Consider the following 22,490-nt stretch of genomic DNA (forward strand, 5'->3'; position numbering starts at 1 on the left):
TAATTATTTAAATGAATAATGTATCAAACAAATAAAGGCAGCTGGTTATTTAAAAATATATGAACTAGACAATAGTAAAATAAAAGCAAAAATATATTAACATTAACAAATCCTAACAATTATAATAGTATTTTAATGAGGACCTGAAAATTTAAAAATTGTGATTTTTAACTTAATCTAAATAAATATGTTAAATACTTTAAAAAATAGACTATCTGATTTTTAAAAATCATATATTGAGTTATCTGACCACTTCCTAACACTCGATATGCTATGTATAACATAATAAAAATGTTAATTTATACCACTGAAAGCAAAGATAGTAAATCTCTAGATGCCAAGACAAAGAACTCTTACTAGTAAAATGGAATTGACATTCCATCATGAGAGAGCTGGATCAAGTACTGCCCATGGAGACCTCAGACCTTGAGACCTGAGTGGGGATGGAAGCTTATGCACAAGGCCCTTCATCACTGATAGATAAAACCTGGGCTAACTGCAGAAAGCTGAGAGACATAATATTGCTGAATAAAAACCTGAATACCAGAGCCTGTCTTAGAGTTCTATAAAAAAGAGACTTCCTGTTCCAGTCTGAGGGCAGGACAGAGTGAACTATGTGAGATCAGAATGCTAAGTCTCAAATTTGGGCCATATATATTTGCAGAGACCTGACAAATCAATAATAGTGTAAAAATGAGTTCATGGCCAGTGTACACTGGAGAGTTCACAATCATCTAATAAGACAGGCTTCCACAATTGAAAGAAAGGATAGGAGAAACACCACCACAAAAAATAACTCTCAAAGAAGTCAAGTTTGCAGATAAGAATAAACATATAAATAACTTCAAAGCCATGAATGACAGTCTACATATCACCACTGCTAAAATTGGCGAAGAGACCACAAGAAAATAGATATAATAGAATTAAAAATAATTTTTTATTTAAATTAGTTTTTAAAATGTTGAAAAAAAGAAAAAGAGGTGACAAACATATTAAAAAGATCAGGGATTTATGGAACAAAAGAAGACAAAAAATAAATCTATATACCTTTATATATAGAAATGCTAAATAAACTAAATTAATTAATAATAATAACATAATTGAAATTTAAAACTCAGTGGATGGATTAAAAAGCACATAGACAAAGCTAATGAAAATTGGTAAAATCAAAGACCACACAAAGAAACAAAGAAAAGAAAAACAGTAATGATATAAAGTATGTTGGAATGAGAAGTCCAGAAAACACCTAATAGAAATTATTCAAAGAGATATCTGAGAAGATTTGGGGGTGGGGAAACAATATCCCAAGATATGACAACTAAAAATTGAGAACTGAGGAAAAGTATGAATAAACAGATTAAGAAAATATTAAAAAAAAATGCACACAGGATAAATAAAACTAATCACACTTAGAAACAGTGAAACTGAGAAAGAGACAATTTTAAAACCCACCAAATTGAAACAAAAATCAATTAACAACTAAAGAATTTTGGAATGACAACAGACTTCTCATAAACAAGAAAAGCTAGAACGAAAATAAGTAATATTTTCCACATTCCAAGGTTTATTATTCATGCATCATAGATGAAAGAGCTATTAAAAACATAATTTAAGAAAAAAACTCGAAAGCATTGAATGAAACAAAATAGGCAATGATGATGAAATACATTTGTAAATGTATACATGTAACTAAACAACATTATTATTCAAAGCAATCATAATAATACTGAAGTGAAGGTAGAAATAAAATAAGGTAGAACTGAAGTTCTGAACAACAAAATGATATAAGAACATGGAAAGGATCAGAGTTAAAGCATTTAAAAATCTTTGCATTCATTGTTGTACCAGGATAGAGGTAGTTATGAACTTCAGACTTTGTCAAATAAATGGTGTATGCTATAATTTCAAGAAAAAGCATTTAAAGAATGAAAAACAAATATAAAATTTTCAAATGAGAAGAGGTAAAAAAAGAGAAATACAGAAAATGTAATCAAATTGAGTTTGGATTAGGTTCCTACTTTGTTTAGTTAAGAAAATGGAACAAACTGAAGGAAGATGGCCACACAAAGAAAAAGCAGATGTAGCTCATCTCAATTTAGTTTTCCTTGGCTCTCAAATCACTAAGCCAGCAGAACAAAGGGCTGCAGTTGTTCATAAGGTTATTTCTTGCTTCTTTGTTTTGTACTTACAGTTTATTCTTTTTCACAAATAACTCACACAATCCCTACTTCTAATAAGAAGTATTTATAAACATTAGGGGCCACTTATTCTTAAGTCAAACTAAGTTTTAAGAAACCACATCTTACTGGGTGTTTGGAGGAGGGGCTGACAGAGTCAATGCCCAGGCACTCCTGAGCCAGATGAATATTGCCTATCTACAAACAACCCACTTAATCTGAGGTTTCAAATTTATACTATGTTGAGTCTGAGGACCACAATTCAGAATCTACTACTTACTGGACAAATTATATGAAATGACTATATTTAAATGCTGGACAATAAGCAGCAGAGAACTATGATCTCTGAGGGATACAAAATCAACAAAGAGTGAAACCGAGGGTCCTTATAACTGATTAAATATTAAATCCTAGCTCTAGAAATTATCCCCCACCCACCCAGACTTTTGCCCAGATAATCAGTAACTCCTGAGGCAGCAGGAGAGAGTAAACCCAGACATGACTAAAGGTCATATGGTCCAGACCTCTAAGCAGGCTAGAATGAACATCTTGACTTAAAAATTATGTTTCAGTTCCTGAGCCCTAAGGTGGAATGACCCCCTGGTTACTTTCCCATAAGACTGTTAGCATAGGTAGCGAGCTAGGTATTAACAAAAAAGAATGGAGCTAGACATCTAATTAAATGGGATTAACTAGGAAGCTACAGCTTCACAGACACCCCAGGGGACAACCACATCCTCTGTCAAAGGGACTAATCCCTGAGTATGCAGAAGCAGGCAGGAGTGAACAGCTTTCCAATCTCCCCAGGAAACAACCAATCTGATCCTGCAAACCAAGAGGTGGGAGTGGAACCAGCCAGGGGGGAAATTCCTTTGCTGGGCACATGCACAGAAGCCATGATGGGCAGGGGGAGGTCCTTCCACTAAGCTTATGTGCAGTACAAGTCAGATGACAAAACAGAACTTTGAGGCATGCACATTAGAAGCCAAAATTGGGATAAAAAAGGGGAAAAGGTTAGCCTGAAAAAAAAAAAAAAGATCAGATAGGATAAGGGCATGGAACCCCAGAAGATCCAGGAAAGAGACTAGATAGGGGGAGGGGCCAGCACAAGCCTGAGAAGAAAAAGGACAGAGATTAGATAGTTTGAAAGAAAACCAACTCTCTCCTAAGGCCAATGTAATATAATCAAAGCTTAACAAAGGCTTGAGGGACTCTCCATAGCAGCCACAGGGGCCTGGGTGTGGCAGCCAAGTAAGAGGAGGATGCACAGCACCGAAAGCTGGACAGATGGGAACAGAGACTGTGCTGAACTACTAGAGCCTTGGATGTGAGGCTAATGGCAAGGCAGCTCTGGCTTCTGGTCTCTTCCTGGTTTTGGTGCAGTCCCAGAGGCTGGACTTCTGTAGCAAGACTGAGCTGAGCCACCTGGCCATGGATGAGACATCAGGAACCTGGGGGCAGTCCTCTGTTTTTTGCTCTAATAAATCTTGTCACTATACCTCATGTATCTTTGAAATACATTTCCTATTTGCCCCAGTAACAACTAGACAGAAGGATGCTGGCAAAGACCTGAAGAAATGATTTATTATACACATCAAACCCAGTGTCTCGTGATTTTTGCCCTATATAACCTGTAATCTACATGCCATTGGGAGTTGATTTAGTTAGAGTACTAGCTCTCCATCTCCATATTGACCAATTCAATATTAAACTACTTTTTTTCTTTCTATAATGCAAACTCCTGTTTGTGCATTTCTTTAGGCCAGTACGTCAAAGCAGGCAGAACCAAGGAAAAACATTGGGGTTCCATTAACAAGAGAACCCTAAAATGTCAGCCCATACTTCTGCCAGGAGACACTCTTCATACCATGATGCAGGGAGAAAGGGGTCACACTAAGTTTAAAGAAAGGAGATTGGAGCCATGGCCGGTATGGCTCAGTTGTTTGAGCACTGTCCTGTGCACAGAAAGGTCGCCGGTTCAATTTGCCTGGTCAGGGCACATACCCAGGTTGTGGTTCCATTCTTAGATGGGGTGCATAAGGAAGACAACTGGTTGATGTTTCTCTTCACACTGATGTCTGTCTGTCTCTGTCTCTGTCTCTGTCTCTGTCTCTCTCTCTCTCTCTTCTCCCCTTCCTCTCTATCTAAAATCAATTAAAACATATTTTTAAAAAGAGAGATTAGAGTTTTGGAAGGCTGAAATGGCTAGAATTTGTGAAGCACAGTACCCAGAGAGGAGGAAGCTACAAAGAAAAAGAGCTAAAGAAATCTACATAAGAATTCTTTTGATGATTATTTGTGGTGTCAAACTAAAGCCCTGTGAAGCTTACCTGGAGCCACATGTTTTGCTCAATATTTTAGTTCCAGGTCCTAGCATATTTAGAATTAGTGAATGAAAGCACAAACAATACAAAGGGTCATACAGATTTGGTTATATGTAACTAATATGATAAATCTCCATAGTTTAAAGGCCTATTTAACATATAGTTTACTTAGCTAAAATTATTTACTTGCTTCCAGGCCCCAATACTTTAACAATATCTTGAGTGAATTCTAAAAGCCTATCTATAGGTCTTAATTTGCACCATATTCTGAAGCCTTCTACAGATAGATAAAAGGAATATAAGACTCTGGTCTTTGGGGCTCTAACTCAGCAATGAATTAGGTTTTGTGTTAATCTTAATCTGAAACTCCCTACACTCTTACCTAAAAATACTTTACAGATGAATTTAGTTCTGAAGACTTCAATCTCACTAGATGAATTTCTTGTCCCTATTTCTGAATCATAAAGTAACTGAGAGTCAAAGCCTGTTGCCACATAGCCTTGAAATCTATTGCCTCTCAACAGACCCTGATAACTTGTACAACCCTTGATAACTCAGAACTTCTTTGCATTTGGCTTATGATAACCTGTGATGTTACATGGTAGACTGTTTCTCAAGGACAGATATATTTAAATTTTCAACTTATTAGATCATTTCATTAACTCTTACATGTGATATTATAGACTGTTTGCCAAAGCCATAAAAATAGTACCTGGGACAACTGAATATTCACATGCAGAAGAATAAAGTTGGACCCCTACTTCACACCAAATTAAAAAAATTAACTAAAAAATAAGTTGAAGATCTAAATATGAGTTAAAACTACAAAACAGAAGAAAACATGGGTATAAATTTTCATAATCTTTGACTTGGTGATGGCTATATAGATATGATGCCCAAAGCATAAGCAAAAAAAAAAAAAAAAAGAAAAAGTAAACTGGACTTCATCCAAATTAAACACTTTTGTGCATAAAAGGACAGTATTAAGAAAGAAAAAAAACATACAGAATGGAAAATAATATTCACAAATGTCTAAGAAAAAGAATATGCAAATAACACTACAAAAAGATATCACTTCATACTCAATAAGATGGCTATAACTTAAGAGAAAGAAAAAAAGAAAATAACAAGTATTAACAAAGACGTGGGGAAAGTGGAGCCTTTCCTTAGTAGACTGCTGGTGGGAATGTAACATAATACAGCCACTATGAAAACAGTTTGGCAGTTCCTCAAAAAGTAATTATTTGCACATATTTTGGATTCTCACACTTATTTTCAGGTAAGAACCAAAAATGAAGCAGAAAGACAGAAAAATAATGTGGGGCTGAGAAAAGCATTTAAAGAAACAATGACCAAAATTTCCCAAATTTGACAATAGGTACAAACCTAGAAATTTAAGAAGCTGTGAGAATCCCAAACAGGATAAACCCAAAGAAATCCATGCCAACACATGTCACAATTAAAACTGTGAAAAGTAAAGAAAAAGGGGAAATGATTGAAAAAAGCTAGAGAGTATGTATGTGTATTACCTATAGAATTACAATGATTCAGATAACAATATATTTTCCATAAGAAACTATGGAGACCAGAAGGAAGTGATATATTTTTTAAAGTGCTGAAGACAAGAAGTGGTAACCAGGAATTCTCTGTCCAGTGAAAATAACCTTCAGAAATGAAGGTAAAATGAAGACATTTTAGAAAAGGAAAATGGAGAATTTGTTGCTAACACACCCCAAACAAAAGTCTAAAGAAAATCTCTTCAAACAGAATTTTAAAAAATGATTTTTAAAAATGGAAGGTCAGAAGTGAAGAAATAACAGTGGAAAGAAGAAAATGATCTCTATTATATTTATCCGTAATAGTATAGGCTATCCTTCTTTTGAAGTTTTAAAATTATGTTTGAAAATTGAAGCAAAAATTATAACATCTAAATAGTTTTCCAATGTATTTAGAGAAAATATTTAAGACAAGTATATAATAAAGGGTGGAGCACACAGGGACAAATATAAAATTGAGGTTTCTACATAATGGTAAAATGTTGATACCAGTAGACCGTAATGTTATGTATATATAACACTTAGAGCAAACATTGAAAAACTAACTCAAAGAGATATACTCAAAAACCCTATAGATAAATAAAAAGGTAATTCTAAAAAAATGTTCAAGTAACACATTGGAAAGAAGGAAAAGGGAAACAGATGAAACAAACAAAATAATAACATGGCAAAGTTAGCTCTAATATATTAACAATCTTATATAATAAAAGGCTATTGTCCCCTCGACCAGGAGCTCGACCAGGGGGTGGGGCCGGCCCACCAACCACCCGTGGCCCCTCCCCCCCACCGGCCCCACCCCATCAGCCCCTACAGGGTTGGGCCAGCTAGACCCGACCTGTGCACGAATTTGTGTACTGGGTCTCTAGTATAAGATATAATGTCAGTATGCAAAAATGTAAGCTACTCTATATACTAGCAAATAATACCATTTAGAATAGCTCCAAAATGAAAATACTGTTTTTTTCTACTTTTAAAAAATTTTATTGAATTTATTGGGGTGACATTAATTAATAAAATTATATAGGCTTCAAGTGTGAAATTCTATAATACATAATCTTTATATTGTATTGTGTTGTGTTCAACCACCCAAAGTCAAGTCTCCTTCTGTCACCATTTATCCCTCTCTTCCTTTTTCTACCTACCCCAACCTTCTTTCCCTTATCATCACCATACTGCTGTCTGTGTTTATTAATTGTTTTGTTTTTATTTTGCTTAATCCCTTCACCATTTTTAACATAAATCTAACAAAAGTATTAAACATATAGAATCTACATGATAAAACTATAAAGCATTGATAAAAGAAATTACAGTAAATTAAGAAATATGCCATATTCATGAAATAGAAGACTCAACATAGTTAATATGTCAATTCTCTACAACTGGTCAATAGATTTAGCACAATTTAAATCAAGATTCTGACATTGTTTTGGTAGCTGCAGCTATTTTTCCTTACCTATTTTTGTAGCTAAAACTTATATGGAAAAGGAAAGAAAAGCCATAACAATTTTGAAAAAGAATAAAGCTATTTGACTCACACTAAGTTTAAGACTCCTCAGAAAGCTACAGTAATCAAGACAGTGTGGTATTCACTAAAGTTTAGGGATTCAAATTAATGGAAAGAAATAAAATTTGCAATAGGCTGACAGAAAATATATTCAGTTAATATTTGACAATTACAAAGGCAATTCATTAGAGAAAAGGTAGTCTTTTCAAAAGTGATGTTCATACTACTGGACAAAAATTTGCAAAAAATATAAAATGAACTTCAACCTGTAATTTACAACCTATACAAATATTAGCTCAAAATGGATCACAGAGGTAAATATAAAACTTTTCAAAGAAAACGTGGGAGAAAATACTTTTTACCTCAGGTCAGGAAAATAGTTATTAGAGATAACATCAAAGCTATGATCCATAAAAGAAATAATTTATTAAGTTGAGCATTAAAATGAAAACTTTTGTCATGTAAAAGACACTGTTAAGAGAATGAAAAGGTAAACTATAGAGTGGGAGAAAATATTTACGAATCCCATAATTGATTAAGGACTTATATTAAGACTATATAAAAAAACAAAGATCATTTAATTGATTTAATAATTATCAGCTCTTAATGGGCAAAAATTTTGAACAGAAACTCATAAAAAAGATATAAAGACAGCACATAAGCATATGAAAAATTATCAATACCATTAGCCATTCAGGAAATGCAAATTAATATCACAATGAGATACCAATGCACTAAAAAAAATAATGACAACACTAAATGCTGATGAGGATTAGAGCAACTTGATCCATATGCATCCTGGTGGGAATGAAAAATGGTATAGCCACTCTGGAAAACAGTTTGGAAGTTTCTCATCCTATCTAATAAAAGAGTAATATGCAAATTGACCATCACTCCAAGACACAAGATGGCTGCCCCCATGTGGACACAAGATGGCTGCCACAAGATGGCCTGCAGGGGAGGGCAGTTGTGGACAGTTAGGGGTGACCAGGCCAGCAGAGGAGGGCAGTTGGGGGTGACCAGGATGGCAGAGGAGGGCAGTTGGGGGAGACTAGGCCAGCAAGGGAGGGCAGTTGGGGGGGACCCAGGCCTGCAGGGGAGGGCAATTTGGGGGGACCAGGCCTGCAGGGGAGGGCAGTTGGGGGACAGGGAACCAGGTCAGCAGGGTAGGGCAGTTTGGGGGGACCAGGCCTGCAGGGGAGAGCAGTTGGGGAGCAGGGAACCAGGCCTGCAGGGGAGGACAGTTGGGGGGGACTAGGCCTGCAGTGGAGGGAAGTTGAGGGGGACCCAGGCCTGCAGGGGAGGGCAGTTGGGGAGGCCCAGGCCTGCAGTGGAGGACAGTTGGGGGGGACCAGGCCTGCAGGGGAGGGCAGTTGGGGGGGCCCCAGGCCTGCAGGGGAGGGCAGTTTGGGGGGACCAGGCCAGCAGGATAGGGCAGTTGGGGGGGACCAGGTCTGCAGGGGAGGGCACTTGGGGGTACCAAGCCTGCAGGGGAGGGTAGTTGTGGACGATCAGGCCAACAGGGAGGGATTGGGCCTAAACGGGCGGTCAGACATCCCTCAAGGGGTCTGAGATTGGAGAGGGTGCAGGCTGGGCTGAGGGACACCCCACCCCTGTGCAAAATTTCGTGCACTGGGCCTCTAGTAGTTATATATGCATTGACCATATATCAGTAATGCAACTAAGAGTATTTCCCTTAAAAAGTCAAAAAGTTATTCTCATGCAAAAACCCATATATAGCAGGTCTATTCATAATTAAAAAAACAAAAAATCAGGTAAAGATCCAAATGTTCTCCAGGATAGAAATAAATTCACTTTGGAACATCCATACAAGAGAATACCATTTAGCAATAAAAAGGAACAAACTGGATGAACCAATATGAATGAATCTCAAAAGCTGAGTGAAAGAACCCAGTCTCAAAAAGGTAAAGCTGCCAAAACCAGTTTGGCTCAGTGGATAGAGCGTCGGCCTGCGGACTGAAGGGTCCCAGGTTCGATTCCGGTCAAGGGCATGTAACTTGGTTGCGGGCACATCCCCGGTAGGAGGTGTGCAGGAGGCAGCTGATCGATGTTTCTCTCTCATCGATGTTTCTAACTCTCTATCCCTCTTCCTTCCTCTCTGTAAAAAATCAATAAAATATATTTAAAAAAAAAAAAAAAAAAAAAAGGTAAAGCTTATATAATCCCATGCATATGGCATTCTGAAAAATGCCAGGAGTTAGGAATTTGACTACAAAAAGACAGAAAAAGGAAATTTTTTTGAAGTAATGGAACTAGTTCATATCCTGATAGTGGTGTTACTCAAATCTATTGTATAAATATAAATATAAACAAATATAAACATAAACATAAACATAAATATAAATATAAATTTATACACTCTATGTGTTATAACTCATAACACTATATGCTAAAAAATTCACCTATTATATATAAATTTTTAAAAAGCAAATAAATTCTTTCCTCATTATAAACAAATTTTAATGAATAAAATATTTACATTTGTAAGTCTTGTTCCATTATAATACTTTTAGTTTTAACACTAGAGGCCTGGTGCATGAAATTCGTGCACGGGGTTGGGGGTGGGTCCCTCAGCCCGACCTGCACCCTCTCCAATCTGGGAGCCCTCAGGGGATGTCCTACTGATGGCTTCGGCCCACTCCCCATGGTTCTCTGCTCTCTGCGGACCTGCCTGCTTGATGCCGCCACAGGCCCTGCTGTCTGCTCTCTACGGGAGCCTGCTTGCCCCTCGCTGCTGTGGCCAGGGGCAAACAGGACCCTGCTGTCTGCTCTCGGCCAGGGGCCTGCTTGTCCCTTGCTGCGGGGGGGACTAAAAGGACTGGGGGACTCCAGCGGGGCTGAGAGGACTGGGCGCCGCCATCTTGTGGCTATGGGCGCCACCAGCTTTGTGACTGAGTGACGGTCAATTTGCATATTCTCTCTTTGTTAGAGAGGATCATATTTTATTTGAACATTTAATACTGAACATGTTTCCAAGGACGTTCCTTGAGATTAGAAAGTGTCTAATACTCTCATTTCATTCACCTAGCAGTGTACCTGTCACAGAGCAGTAGCTCAAATATACTCGTTAACTAAAATAAATGTTTCACAAAATAACTCAACTCTCCCCCCACAAAGCACTACTATATGATTTAAAGTTTATATCAGTAATTTATAATTCTTTAAAGTTTATTAACCCAAATTTCATTACATTTAACTAAGTTAATACTTACATTTACAAATGGCTATCACAAATGAATTTAAACAGATTTCAGGAAGGAAAAATTCCACACTTTTAGTAATGACTCTTAGCATTTAATTCAAAAAGCTACCTGTAACATACACACATTGCTGAATGAACAGAATGTTCTAATAGTTCTCTAACTTTCTTAAACAGGCCTTATTATTTTTTCTTTAGTTCTATTTCATTAATGAATAAAATAAACCTCAAATAATCCCCACTTATAGCTAAACTATGTCTGAAGTCTTCTTGAATAGACTAGATTTTGCAACTAAGTAGATCAGGTCTTCTCACCTAATTCACTTTGTTCAAAATTAACTTTCATTTATATAGACAAAAAGAACACTAAAGATTACCAGAGAGAGAATTGATATGTACTACAATATGGATAAACATTAGGAAAACATTATGCGGAATGAAAAGAGGCTAGTCACAAAGAAACAAAAGTTGTATAATTTCATTTATATGAAATGTCCAACATAGGACAGTCTATAGCCACAGAAAGTAGATCAGTGGTTACTAGGGCTGGTAGGTGGAGGGAATGGTGAGTGAAAGAATTGGGAAGATCACAGCTAAGTGGTGTTGGGATTTTAGGGGGGCTTAATGAAAATCTTCTAAAATTTATTGTGATGCACAACTCTTCAAATATACTAAAAGCTATTGAACTATTCACTTTATGTAGTGAATTATATGTCTTATGAATTATAACTCAATAGAGCTATTAAAATTACCAAGGAATGTTTCTGGGACAAATCTATAAAATGATTTTCAAGATAAGAGACTATTATTAGCATCGAGAAATTAGCACTAATAGAGTGTAGTACACTTTAAGAGGTAATTGGAAGTATACATTTAAATCCGATATGATCATTTGCTCAAATGTTTACAATTACACAGAAAAGATAGTAATCTAAAGTTATATGTGGCATTATATAGTATATAAGATTTTGACTTATCGCTAAGAAAATTCAATATTTAATTATATTATGCCACACATAATGCTATATTCTAGTAATCTAAAAAATATCCAGGCCTTCCCCAAAACTGCATGCTCTGAATATCAAAAATTAACTCTAAATGAGAAAATAGTTAAGTAGCAAAAGAGCCAATTATGTTGTTCTATCTCCTTTTTGTTTAAAAAAAAAAAGTGCTCTTTTTTTTCCAAGCTGAATAAAATAGCCTGTGAATTATAAGATCAAGGAAGCAAACTGTATGTTTTCTAAAATATGAGAATCCTTCATCAAGTTTTATACTTAAGGCAGCTAAAAGACCTATGTAAGGGATCAGCATTAAGCCCAAAGGACAGGCAGTGCACAACAAGAAAGAAAGCAATTCCCTAGTGTCTTTTGCAGGTCACTACCAAGGACCATGTTAGCAGATACATACCAGACCCTTAACAGGCAGTTCTGCTGCTACCAGTAATTAGCTTGGACAGCTCTGGCTCCAAGAGTAGCAACAAGGCTACACCATAATGAGCTCAACTGGGATTAGCAGGACAGGGCAGGGAACCAAGAGAGCTCAGGCATTCTGCACTGCGTATGTATCTAGGAGATCAAACAAGGATGGCTGGCTAGGTTATCCCCTCTCCACCTCATTCCAAAAATGAAGCACGGCAGTGTCTAAAATACAGGCTAATGAAGAGCGACACCTCCAACAGATGAGAGCCACTTTAATTAACACAATCCCTAGATCATATTATATAGTTGCAGCTAGAGCTAGCTAATGTGCAACTTGTTATTGCATTATACATATATATTTTACAAACTAGTCCTTTTTAACATTTTTATTGGCCTAAAAAAAGATGATTTCATTTCCAAATTTTCTAAGGCATTTCTCTCAGGGCCTTTAATTCACAAAAACTTTCTCCCAAATGTTTATTCTAAGCCCATATTGTTAAAAAAAAAAAAGAAACTCACTTTTGAATCATTAGCTCCTGGTTTTCCCTTTTGAAATAGGCCAGTTCATTCCATACAGCATCGGAATCTTCTTGTCGAAGTTGTTGGGGATCTGCTCTCTTTATTTTAAAAATAGGACTGAAATCAGAAAAATAAAGTTGCTTTCTTCCTTAACATATTCAAAGTGCAATAAAAATCCATATAAATATTCCCTAAATTTTAAAAATATCTATTGACCAAACATCTAACTCAAGCTCACTATTTATGGAATGAATTCCCTAAAACCTAAGTACATAAAAATTAAAATCCTGTATCATAATTTCCTAAAAAGTTAAACTGTTATTGTCAAAAGCAAACTTTCAAGCAAATACATGATATTCTATTTTTCTCATTCATTCCACTAGTAATAAAACATACATTATAAGATTGTCACAGTTTCTAAAAAAGGCTATAGTCAATCAAGCTATTATCAGTGAATATGGGAGAAAGTAGTTTTCACACTTCTAGTGACTACTAAAAAGTTAGGTGAGCATCTAAATTATTTTATCACTGCTTTACTGACAAGCAATAGGAAACATTTTCCATTCTTCAAATGAATAAAATTAGATGTGACAATTAGATCTACAAAACATGCCAAATGCCCTTTATGTTTTCTTTTTCTATACATAAACTCTTCATTTTTATTTTGTAAAAGTGCTGTACTGGCCAATTTAGAAACAGTATTTCTCTATAGAATAGATCAATGTGTACTATCAACACTGCCCTAAAGGATCCATCTCAAAAGATGAGAGGGAATAGATTTTCTGTACTCATTCAGTCATTTGCCCTTTGTTGATACTGTTAACAGGGGAGTCACTTATGACTAACCAACATCTGAACACCTGTTCAAGAGCAATTGAACTGAGACCTCCAATTCATTCAGATAAGCTGCAGAACAAACTGATGGATAGTAAAGATTTTCAAATTACATACTAAGTTTAATTAGTTTTAAGATAGTTAACTATATATGTGTGAACTTCATATTTCTCTGTCTTTTAATTAAAACTTAAATACTTTTGAGTAATAAATATTGTAACACCAATATTTTATTTATTTAAAATAGTTTTCAATCAGATAAATATGAACAATGAACAATTTTTGCCTTAAGTTATAGCATTTATTAAGTTACACTAATGAAGTAAAAATGTATATAAGAATTCATAATTACTTATGCTAATGATTTCTGCAAATGATAGAAAAACCTGTAGTTATTGCTAGCATATTTCTGTTTCCATTTATTATATTCTCTATTTAAAAATTCACAATAAAGATTTAACTAACAAATAATTTCTTTAAAATCAAACAAAAGCCATTAAAACACTTATATGATGCTACTCCATTCCATTTAATATTTAGGGAAATGCCTTTACGAGCTATGTAACTCACATGCCACTGCCTTCTTCCCACTGTTTTAATTGCTCTTTTACTGCCCTGTAGTTGGTCTGTAACATCTGTAGCCTTTCCTTGCGTTTTTCATGGGCATCTCTTAGCTCATCATTTTCTTGACTCTATAGAACACAAAAAAAGCAAGCACACAAGTCTGAAGTAAGTATTAGCATAATGTTACACATAAAATGTTTTTCTATCAAAATATGAAATTTAGAAGAAAATAATATATAAATATGAATGAATTTATACTACTTATGTAATTTAAGAAAAAAAGCATTCCTAAAGTCACAGGATTGCTTGATAAATTTGACTTTCATTGATTTTTAAAAATATATATATTTTATTGATTTTTTACAGAGAGGAAGGGAGAGGGATAGAGAGTTAGAAACATCAATGAGAGAGAAACATCGATCAGCTGCCTCCTGCACACTCCCCACTGGGATGTGCCCACAACCAAGGTACATGCCCTTGATCGGAATCAAACCTGGGACCCTTCAGTCCGCAGGCGGATGCTCTATCCACTGAACCAAACCGGTTAGGGCGACTTTCATTGATTTTTTAAAGCTGATTAAGTAATTTCAAATATTTGCTATCAAATTAGTTTTCTTTCCCTGTTGTTAATACATACAAATATTTATTAAGCCAATCTTATAGATGTTTTATTTTTCAACAAAAGGATTTGTCTATATATTAACCTGATTAGTTTGTTAATTATAAGTGCACATATAATTGATGTAAGTGACTTTAATATCCTTCAGCCCATGTATTCATATTAGTCTGTTATAAGGCACAATAATTACACAAGAGGAAGAAAATCAGTTTGGACCTATGCTAGGAGTAGTGCAGGTTAGCCTTTTGGGTTGTACCATGAAGAACTAAAATGGGAAAGCTGGATTTAGTACTCTTGAAGAGGTCATGAAATAGACAAACAAACTTTACTCAGTTAAACAATTGTCTTAAATAAAGCACACACGATAAATCTTTATTTTTAGATATAACCACAAAATGAACTTATAAAGGCCAAATTTTCAATTCAGAGGATATATTTATAATACTTATGAACTATGTTTCTCAAAGTAAAGTAAGTAAATTCTTGAGTTTTTTTACCCTTGAGAATTTCAAATTTGTTTTTTAAGCTCTCATATTTCTGTATGAAGGAACTTGTATACTTATTTAGTGAGGTCAAGAGGTACTCTCTAATAGTACAGTGAGGTTAGATAGTAGGCACATGGCAGTCAGAAAGATCTGAATTCCATTCCTGAAGCTTTCTCCTGTTAGCTGCATGCATAATCTTAAGAACACTATATAAATTAATTCCATTTCTTTTTCTGTAAAATATACAAGAACAGAGATTTAAATTATGACGACTAAATTAAATGAGCACTGTGATTGCCCTACAGAGGCACAAAGCATAACTCAGCTTCCTTAAGGCTCTTATCATTTGGAAGCCAAATTCACTCTTTCCTTGACTATCTATTTCTCTTATCAATAGTAAGATAATATAGAGTTTGCATTATTTTATTGCAATTCTACCTGTCTCAATAGTATAGCTATTTTTTCATTCTATTTTGAATAAATGTCTAGGAGGATAACTTCAGTAATTCTATTAAGTAGTTATTAGGAAGTATTTGAGTCCTTTGTGTACCAAGTGCTAAAAAGTAACATGGTTTATATCATAGTTAAAAATCCCGGCTCCTGAATTCATTTTTGTTCATTTCAACCGAAGAACCATATATTAAGAGCCTAAATACAGGGTATTAAGTGCTGATAGAAGTTGAAGTCCTTTAGCCTCCCACCACTCTGCCTGTTCCCCCTGGGGCTTCACCACATTATTCTCTTTGTCCAGGGACACTATGCATATATGCATATACCATATATTCTTTGGTTGCTCTCTTCTAGTCCTCCCCAAACTCCTCCCCTCTGAGATCTGTCAGTCTGTTCCATTTATCCATGCCTCTGGTCCTATTTTGTTTGTCAGTTTATTTTGTTCTTTAGATTCCACATATAAGAGAGATCATGTGATAGCTGTCTTTCTCTGACTGGCTTAATTTTGCTTAGCATAATAATCTCCAGGTCTACTCAGGTTGTCTAAACAGATAAAGATTTGCTTTTGCTTTTTTTTTTTTATAGCCCAGTAGTATTCCATTATGTAAATGTACCTAGAATGTTTATATAATTCTTTTAAAATTATTAAAATCTAAACTATTTAAAATGAAATCAAGTTAGAGATTTGATAAATCAATTTCATAGACATAATAATTATTTTAACTAAAGGTTCATCCATTAATTTGTGCTTTGATAATGCTAATATTCAACTGTAATACATGGGTTAAATTAATCCTACAGACTATTGTTCCTTTAGCCTACTTCAAAACAGACAGTAAAGTCCTGGCCAGGTAGTTCAGTTGGTTGGAGCATCGTCCCGTACACCAAAAGGTTGCAGGTTCGATTCCCAGTCAGGGCACATACCTAGGTTGCAGGTTCAATCCCGGGACAGGGAGCATTGGGAAGCAACCAATCGATGTTTCTCTCTCACACTGATGTTTTTCTTTCTTGCTTTCTCTCTCAAAAATCAATAAACACATCCTCAGGTAAGGATTAAAAATGTTATATAAATATAACCTAGTTAGCTAGATAGATTATATATAGTTCAAATAAAAGTTTTTCTTATTTTACTACAAGAACAGATATGTATCAGTCAAAAGTTTTATATATCTCAAAATAAATGTTTATAAAGAATAATCAAAATTCTTTTTTATAATATTCTAAAAAATACAAGTTAAGTGTAGTTTGGATTATGATTATTTAGCTCCCATTTTTACTTATAATAGCTTAAGTCAAAACAATTGCAATTCAGTTGGGAATTATTATCCCCAAAGTTCTCATAACAAAATCAAGTATAAGGAATAAAAAAATATATGTAACATCACTAATTACTACATTTTCCTAAGAGGACACACAAAACATGCAATGGACAGTCACTGAATTAGATCCACTTATTAGATCATTCAATAAAACATTTACTGAGTACCTTTTATGTATTTTGCAATTAAACCAGCTAAACTAGAGGCTCTAACTTCTATGTTTAACTTCTATGTACAAACAAATCTAAATGACTAAAACATTAGAAAATAGGAAAGTTGTATCAACTGACTTCTTCAATGATATATGCAATTCTACTTTGAGTTCATAAGAACAGAAGGATTCTTAATCTAATCTTCTAGTTGAACAAAGGCTCCTTGACAGGCATAAGACAAACTGAGAGTATAAACACTGTTAATGAAACAGTGGCTCAATCTTCAGAGAATGAGAGTAAGGTTTATAAAAAGTTTTTTTAAAACTTTTATAAAATGCAAATATTCCATGGATGTTTAATTTCAGCAGAATGTATAAAGTTCATAGATATGAGAGCATTAAAAAATAAGACATAAACTATAATCAGAAGATATATTGATGTTATTAAATGGCATAGAAAAGTACTAATGGAATCAAGTTGCCAAATGCATGAAAGTTAGTAGAGCAGAGATTCATGGCATTAGTGATCTGAAGGATAGTATGAATTTCATAAAGCTCTGATACACTGCTTTCCAAATTATACTTTGTAAGTAGGTAGTTCACTACATTCATGAAGTCAGGATTTGAAAATGGATGGGATTTTTGTAATAGGTTTCATTGCTTCTATTACTGTTGGCTTTTTTATTACAACACTGGTCACCCATCTTGAAAACTTGTACAACTAGCCACAAAAGAAAACTGAGCAAGAGAGTGTGTTAATATTTTTACAAAACTGAAAACTAGTATTAAAATAATATGCATGACTTATGGCTGATCTAATAAAGACCATCATTTCAATGTATCAAAGTGTATATATGTAAATTAAAAAGCACCCTGCGCCCAATCATTCTCCTTAGAATTGCTTTACAATACAGGTTTTTTTTTTTTTAATATATTTTATTGATATTTCACAGAGAGGAAGGGAGAGGGATAGAGAGCTAGAAACATCGATGAGAGAGAAACATCAATCAGCTGCCTCCTGCACGCCTCCTACTGGAGATGTGCTCGCAACCAAGGTACATGCCCTTGACCGGAATCGAACCCGGGACCTTTCAGTCCGCAGGCTGACGCTCTATCCACTGAGCCAAACCGGTTTCGGCAATACAGGTTTTGTTTACCCACTTCTTTTGTTATATGCACTTGATAACAGTACCCATTTTTTGCAACTCTTTTACTCCTTTGAAATAAGAAATTTTTCCCTACTAAATGATGACATGCAAAAAAATATTGCTCCCATTTTTTGCCTTATCTTGCTAATGTGTGACAGAAAACATACATTTGAAATTCATGATTATCATAAATGAACTTGAAAAAGGAATATAGAAAAAGTATAGGTGAAAAATAAATGGTCTGAAAATCAATGTTACTTTGAAAAATAAACTTGAGGCCTCATGCAAGAGACCTGTTATTAGATAAAAGAAATGAGGAAATAAATTAGTAGAATGCTACTGAGACTCTCTGAAATAAGAAATTAAAGAGTGGAGGAGAATAGCTCTAAAAATGTCTGAATTGCTCTATTCCTTCCTGCCAAAGACAAGGGTCACTGAATACTAGGGGCAAATGAGTAGAGATCCTCTACTACTAAATGGGATATTTTATGGTTCATTTTATATGCCAACCTCATTGCCTAGATATTTGGTTTATCATTATTTTTGGGTGTATCTGTGAGGGTGTTTATGTATGAAATTGAACATTTAAACTAGCAGAGTAAAAAAGCAGATTGCTCTGCCCGGCTGGTATTGCCTAATGGTTGAGCACCAACCTATGAACCAGGAGGTCACGGTTCCATTCTGGCTCAAGGGCACATGCCTGGGTTGTGGGCTGGATCCCCAGTGTGGGGCGTGCAGGAGGCAGCCAATCAATGATTCTCTCTCATCATTGATGTTTCTCTCTCTGTGTGTCCCTCTGAAATCAATAAAAATATATATATTTTAAAAAGCAGATTGCCCTTTGTAATGTGATGGGCTTCATCCAATCCATTGAAGGCCTGAATAGAATAAGATGCTGAGTAAGAAAGATTTCTTTCTCTCTGCCTGACTGGCTTTGAGCTGGAACATAGAGCTCCTGCCCTCAGACTCAAACTTGGACAGGGACTGGAACTTACACCATCATCTCTCCTAGTTCTCAGGTCTTTGGACAAGACCAGACCTATTCCATTGGCTTTCCTGGATCTCCAGCTTAATGACTGTAGATCTTGGACTTCTCAAACTTCATAATAACATGAGCCAACTCTTTATAGTAAATCAATGTCTCTCTCTTTATACATACATCTCTATCTTTTAGAATAATGATGTCTCATTCAGGAAGGTTAAAGGGTTATAACCTATTGGTTTTGTTTCTCTGTAGAATCCAGATTAATACAGGATAGAAGCCGTGGTATGTGAATTTCAAGAACTATGCAAGAGGAAAATGATAAACTGACTTCCTAAACATGCCCATATATCCTGTAATACCCAAATGTTGACACTAAAACACTAGATCTATCTAATCATTCAGCATGTTCTTATCTAGAGAAAGGATCTTAATGATGGAAAGTCATCTTTTCTCCTATTGTACAAGTGACTAGCACTTTGCCTGGCTAACTGCATTTCTTAATAAGTTCTGGAGTAAACAGATAAATAGGCAATTAACTCCAGGCATACAAAATTAAGTAGGCTAAGTGCTAACAAGCTGAGGTCATAATCCGATTATTTTATTTTGGGCAGAAAAAATAGATAATAATTTTCCTTTATTTGAGAACAGTTTAACTCTGAATAAACAGAAGTTAACACAATGTTTAGTGAAAAGGCAAAAATATTATTAATTGTAGCCATGGCTAACTATACCTCTAAACCACATTTTGTTCTAGACTATATATAATGTAAATCAAACCTTTTTCTCCCTAAAAATAATCTATATTATATGACAAAGAATCTAAGCTTTAAATGTGTTAAACTAATCATGTGTAAGTTGGGCTTGTCATAGCATATCATAAAACTATTTGAGAATCAATTAAGTGGCAAAATCTCAAATAGTGCAGGCCTTCAGGTAGTTGTAAATGAAGAATGACAAGATTAGCCATATTAAAATCTCAGAAAAATAAAAGTCCTCAATTAACATTGGTTCAATATGCACAACCAACTTCTTCTGAGAAATAGAATTCAGAGTATAAGTTTGAAAGTATAAACTCTCAAAGATAAGCTGAAAGGTATATACTTCTTAAACATTGGTAGAATGCCAATTCTAATGTCATATATTCTAAAACAAATTCAATTGAAATGGAAAAAATAATGTATATTTATTTATCATTTTGACTATGTAATGTTTCTGTAAAGGACACTAAGTAGCCTGAGCTAGGTTGTATAGTTTCTAACTCACTTGTCTTTTTGTTTATGTTACATAAAAAAGCACAAGAAATTGCTTTTTAGTTGCTATCGTTCTATTTTTTCCTCTGAGAAACTATAATAAATGTATTTCCAATATTAAGCCAAGATATTCCCAAATAATTTTAAAGTGATAGTTTTCAAATAGCATTTTTTTAAATTACTTTATGATCCTCAGAAATCTTAAAACAAGACCAAGTGATCACACATTTTTATACATATATTTAAATCCAGGGAAGATAAATGATAAGCAGTAATTTGTGAAATGAATGTTTACTTTCTCTATCTTTACCTTTGTAAAGTTATTACTAAAGGAATGATTTAATGTTCACCTTTAGTTGTAGTGCCTTCTCTAAGTTTTCAATCTTTCTTTCAGCTTTTCTCAGCTTCTTGAGCTCCTCTGAGTCTGTGAAAGAGCTCTTTGGGGACAAAGACCTTGAACGTTTCACAGGTGGTTCCTTGAGAATAAAACAAGGACATGGTTGAACTAGTTGGAACACTGGATTATGAAAGACATGCAAAATTCAAGAACATGTAATTTTGAATACTAATAATGAATTATAAAAAAAAAATCCTGCATGGAATACCATAGAAATAACAAGCAGAATTACCACAGTGCTACTGCTAAAGGTTTCTCTGTGACTCGTTAATGAGAATATTCATTTACATTTACATTGTTTCTTTCAGAATAATGATGTCCCATTAGGGAAGACTAAAGGGTTATAGACTCAGAAATGCAAGAAACCTCATTACAAAGGAGGGGATAGAGGCTGGTCTAATTGCTCTATAAGGGTCCAAGGTTACACTTGATAGGACAACCAGAAACAAGAGGGAAAGGATTTTTTTCCCCTTTGAAATAGTTTAACACACTGTGAAGTTGAAGGAACAATATGCTTGAGGAATATAAATACAACAGACAGTAGATCTTATAATGTAATGACCATATGGTCATTAACTATAATGTGGCTAACTAGAGACATGAATGTGTGTTTATATTATGTACAGCTTCATATACCAATCTGGAAAAGGAATATGTAAAAGCAACTATTAAGCTGAGCAACATATTGTTCATACTTACTGAATATCCTTATGAAAGAAAAAAATTTTGTTAAAAATATGCCTCTTGTTTTCTTGACTTTTGTTAAAGCAATGAAACAGCAAGTCAATGCACTTTTAAATTTCAGCAATAAAGCAAGTAACCAAATTAGGTCCTGTAATGTTTTCTTTCAATTTTAGGAATGTCTTATTTCACTTAAATAATGCTCAATGCCATGAAAGTACTCCAAAATTGCAAGACACATAAAATACAGTTATGCTTAAATAAAAAAGTACATATATCACACATATATACATAAAGCTCATTTTTTCTGAAAATTACTAACATTAGAGGTAATAAATAAAAGAACCACAGAAACATGGATCTAATTTTAAATGCTTTCTTTATTCAGATAATTTGTTCTACTCAGGAAAAACTGAAAAGAACCAAAAACAATTATCTTAAAATCATGGCTTACTACTTAATAAAAACATTATTTTCTATTGCTGAACTAACAAGTATGAGAAAGATATGTCTAAAACTTATTTTTAGGGAAGTGTTATTTCAATTTTGTCTAGAAATAACATATTTACAATGTGATATTATGAAGTTTTAATATTAGTCAATGTTCAAAGAATTTTTTGCAGCATAACAGGAATATATAATGAATACTACAAAAAGGGAAACCTGAGACATTAATAGACAACAAACATGCTACAAAATTTATTTTTCACTATTGCTATGCCTTTAAATCTCAGTATTTATAACTGTACATATTAATGTTAAATTCCATTTAATATTTTATATTCCACATGGGCAGTATTTAAATATCATTGAATAAAAAAATTAAGATATCTATTTCTTATAATTAAAATTAGAATATTGAGTTAGTGACTATACCACTTTAAAATTA

General features: G+C 34.4%; 1 protein-coding gene across 5 annotated transcripts in view; it reads right to left on the minus strand.

The window, feature by feature from the left end:
- CNTLN (centlein) overlaps nucleotides 1-22,490 on the minus strand; it is a 299,452-nt gene that overhangs the window by 122,921 nt on the left and 154,041 nt on the right. For 4 of the 5 annotated variants that reach the window (XR_013960577.1, XM_080667631.1, XM_080667630.1 and 1 more), the window contains exons 10-12: nucleotides 20,874-20,999; nucleotides 14,123-14,244; nucleotides 12,719-12,835 (exon numbers count right to left, since the gene is read on the minus strand). Coding sequence is in view for 3 of the 5 variants with exons in the window: in XM_080667631.1 (XP_080523757.1) it covers nucleotides 12,719-12,835; nucleotides 14,123-14,244; nucleotides 20,874-20,999 (365 nt within the window). In the remaining 2 variants the exon portion in view is untranslated. The remainder of the gene's footprint in view (nucleotides 1-12,718; nucleotides 12,836-14,122; nucleotides 14,245-20,873; nucleotides 21,000-22,490) is intronic. The other variant, XR_013960576.1, reaches the window with a different exon arrangement.

The sequence above is a fragment of the Plecotus auritus genome (genome assembly GCF_963455305.1).
Source record: "Plecotus auritus genome assembly, chromosome: 5".
Taxonomy (NCBI): domain Eukaryota; kingdom Metazoa; phylum Chordata; class Mammalia; order Chiroptera; family Vespertilionidae; genus Plecotus; species Plecotus auritus.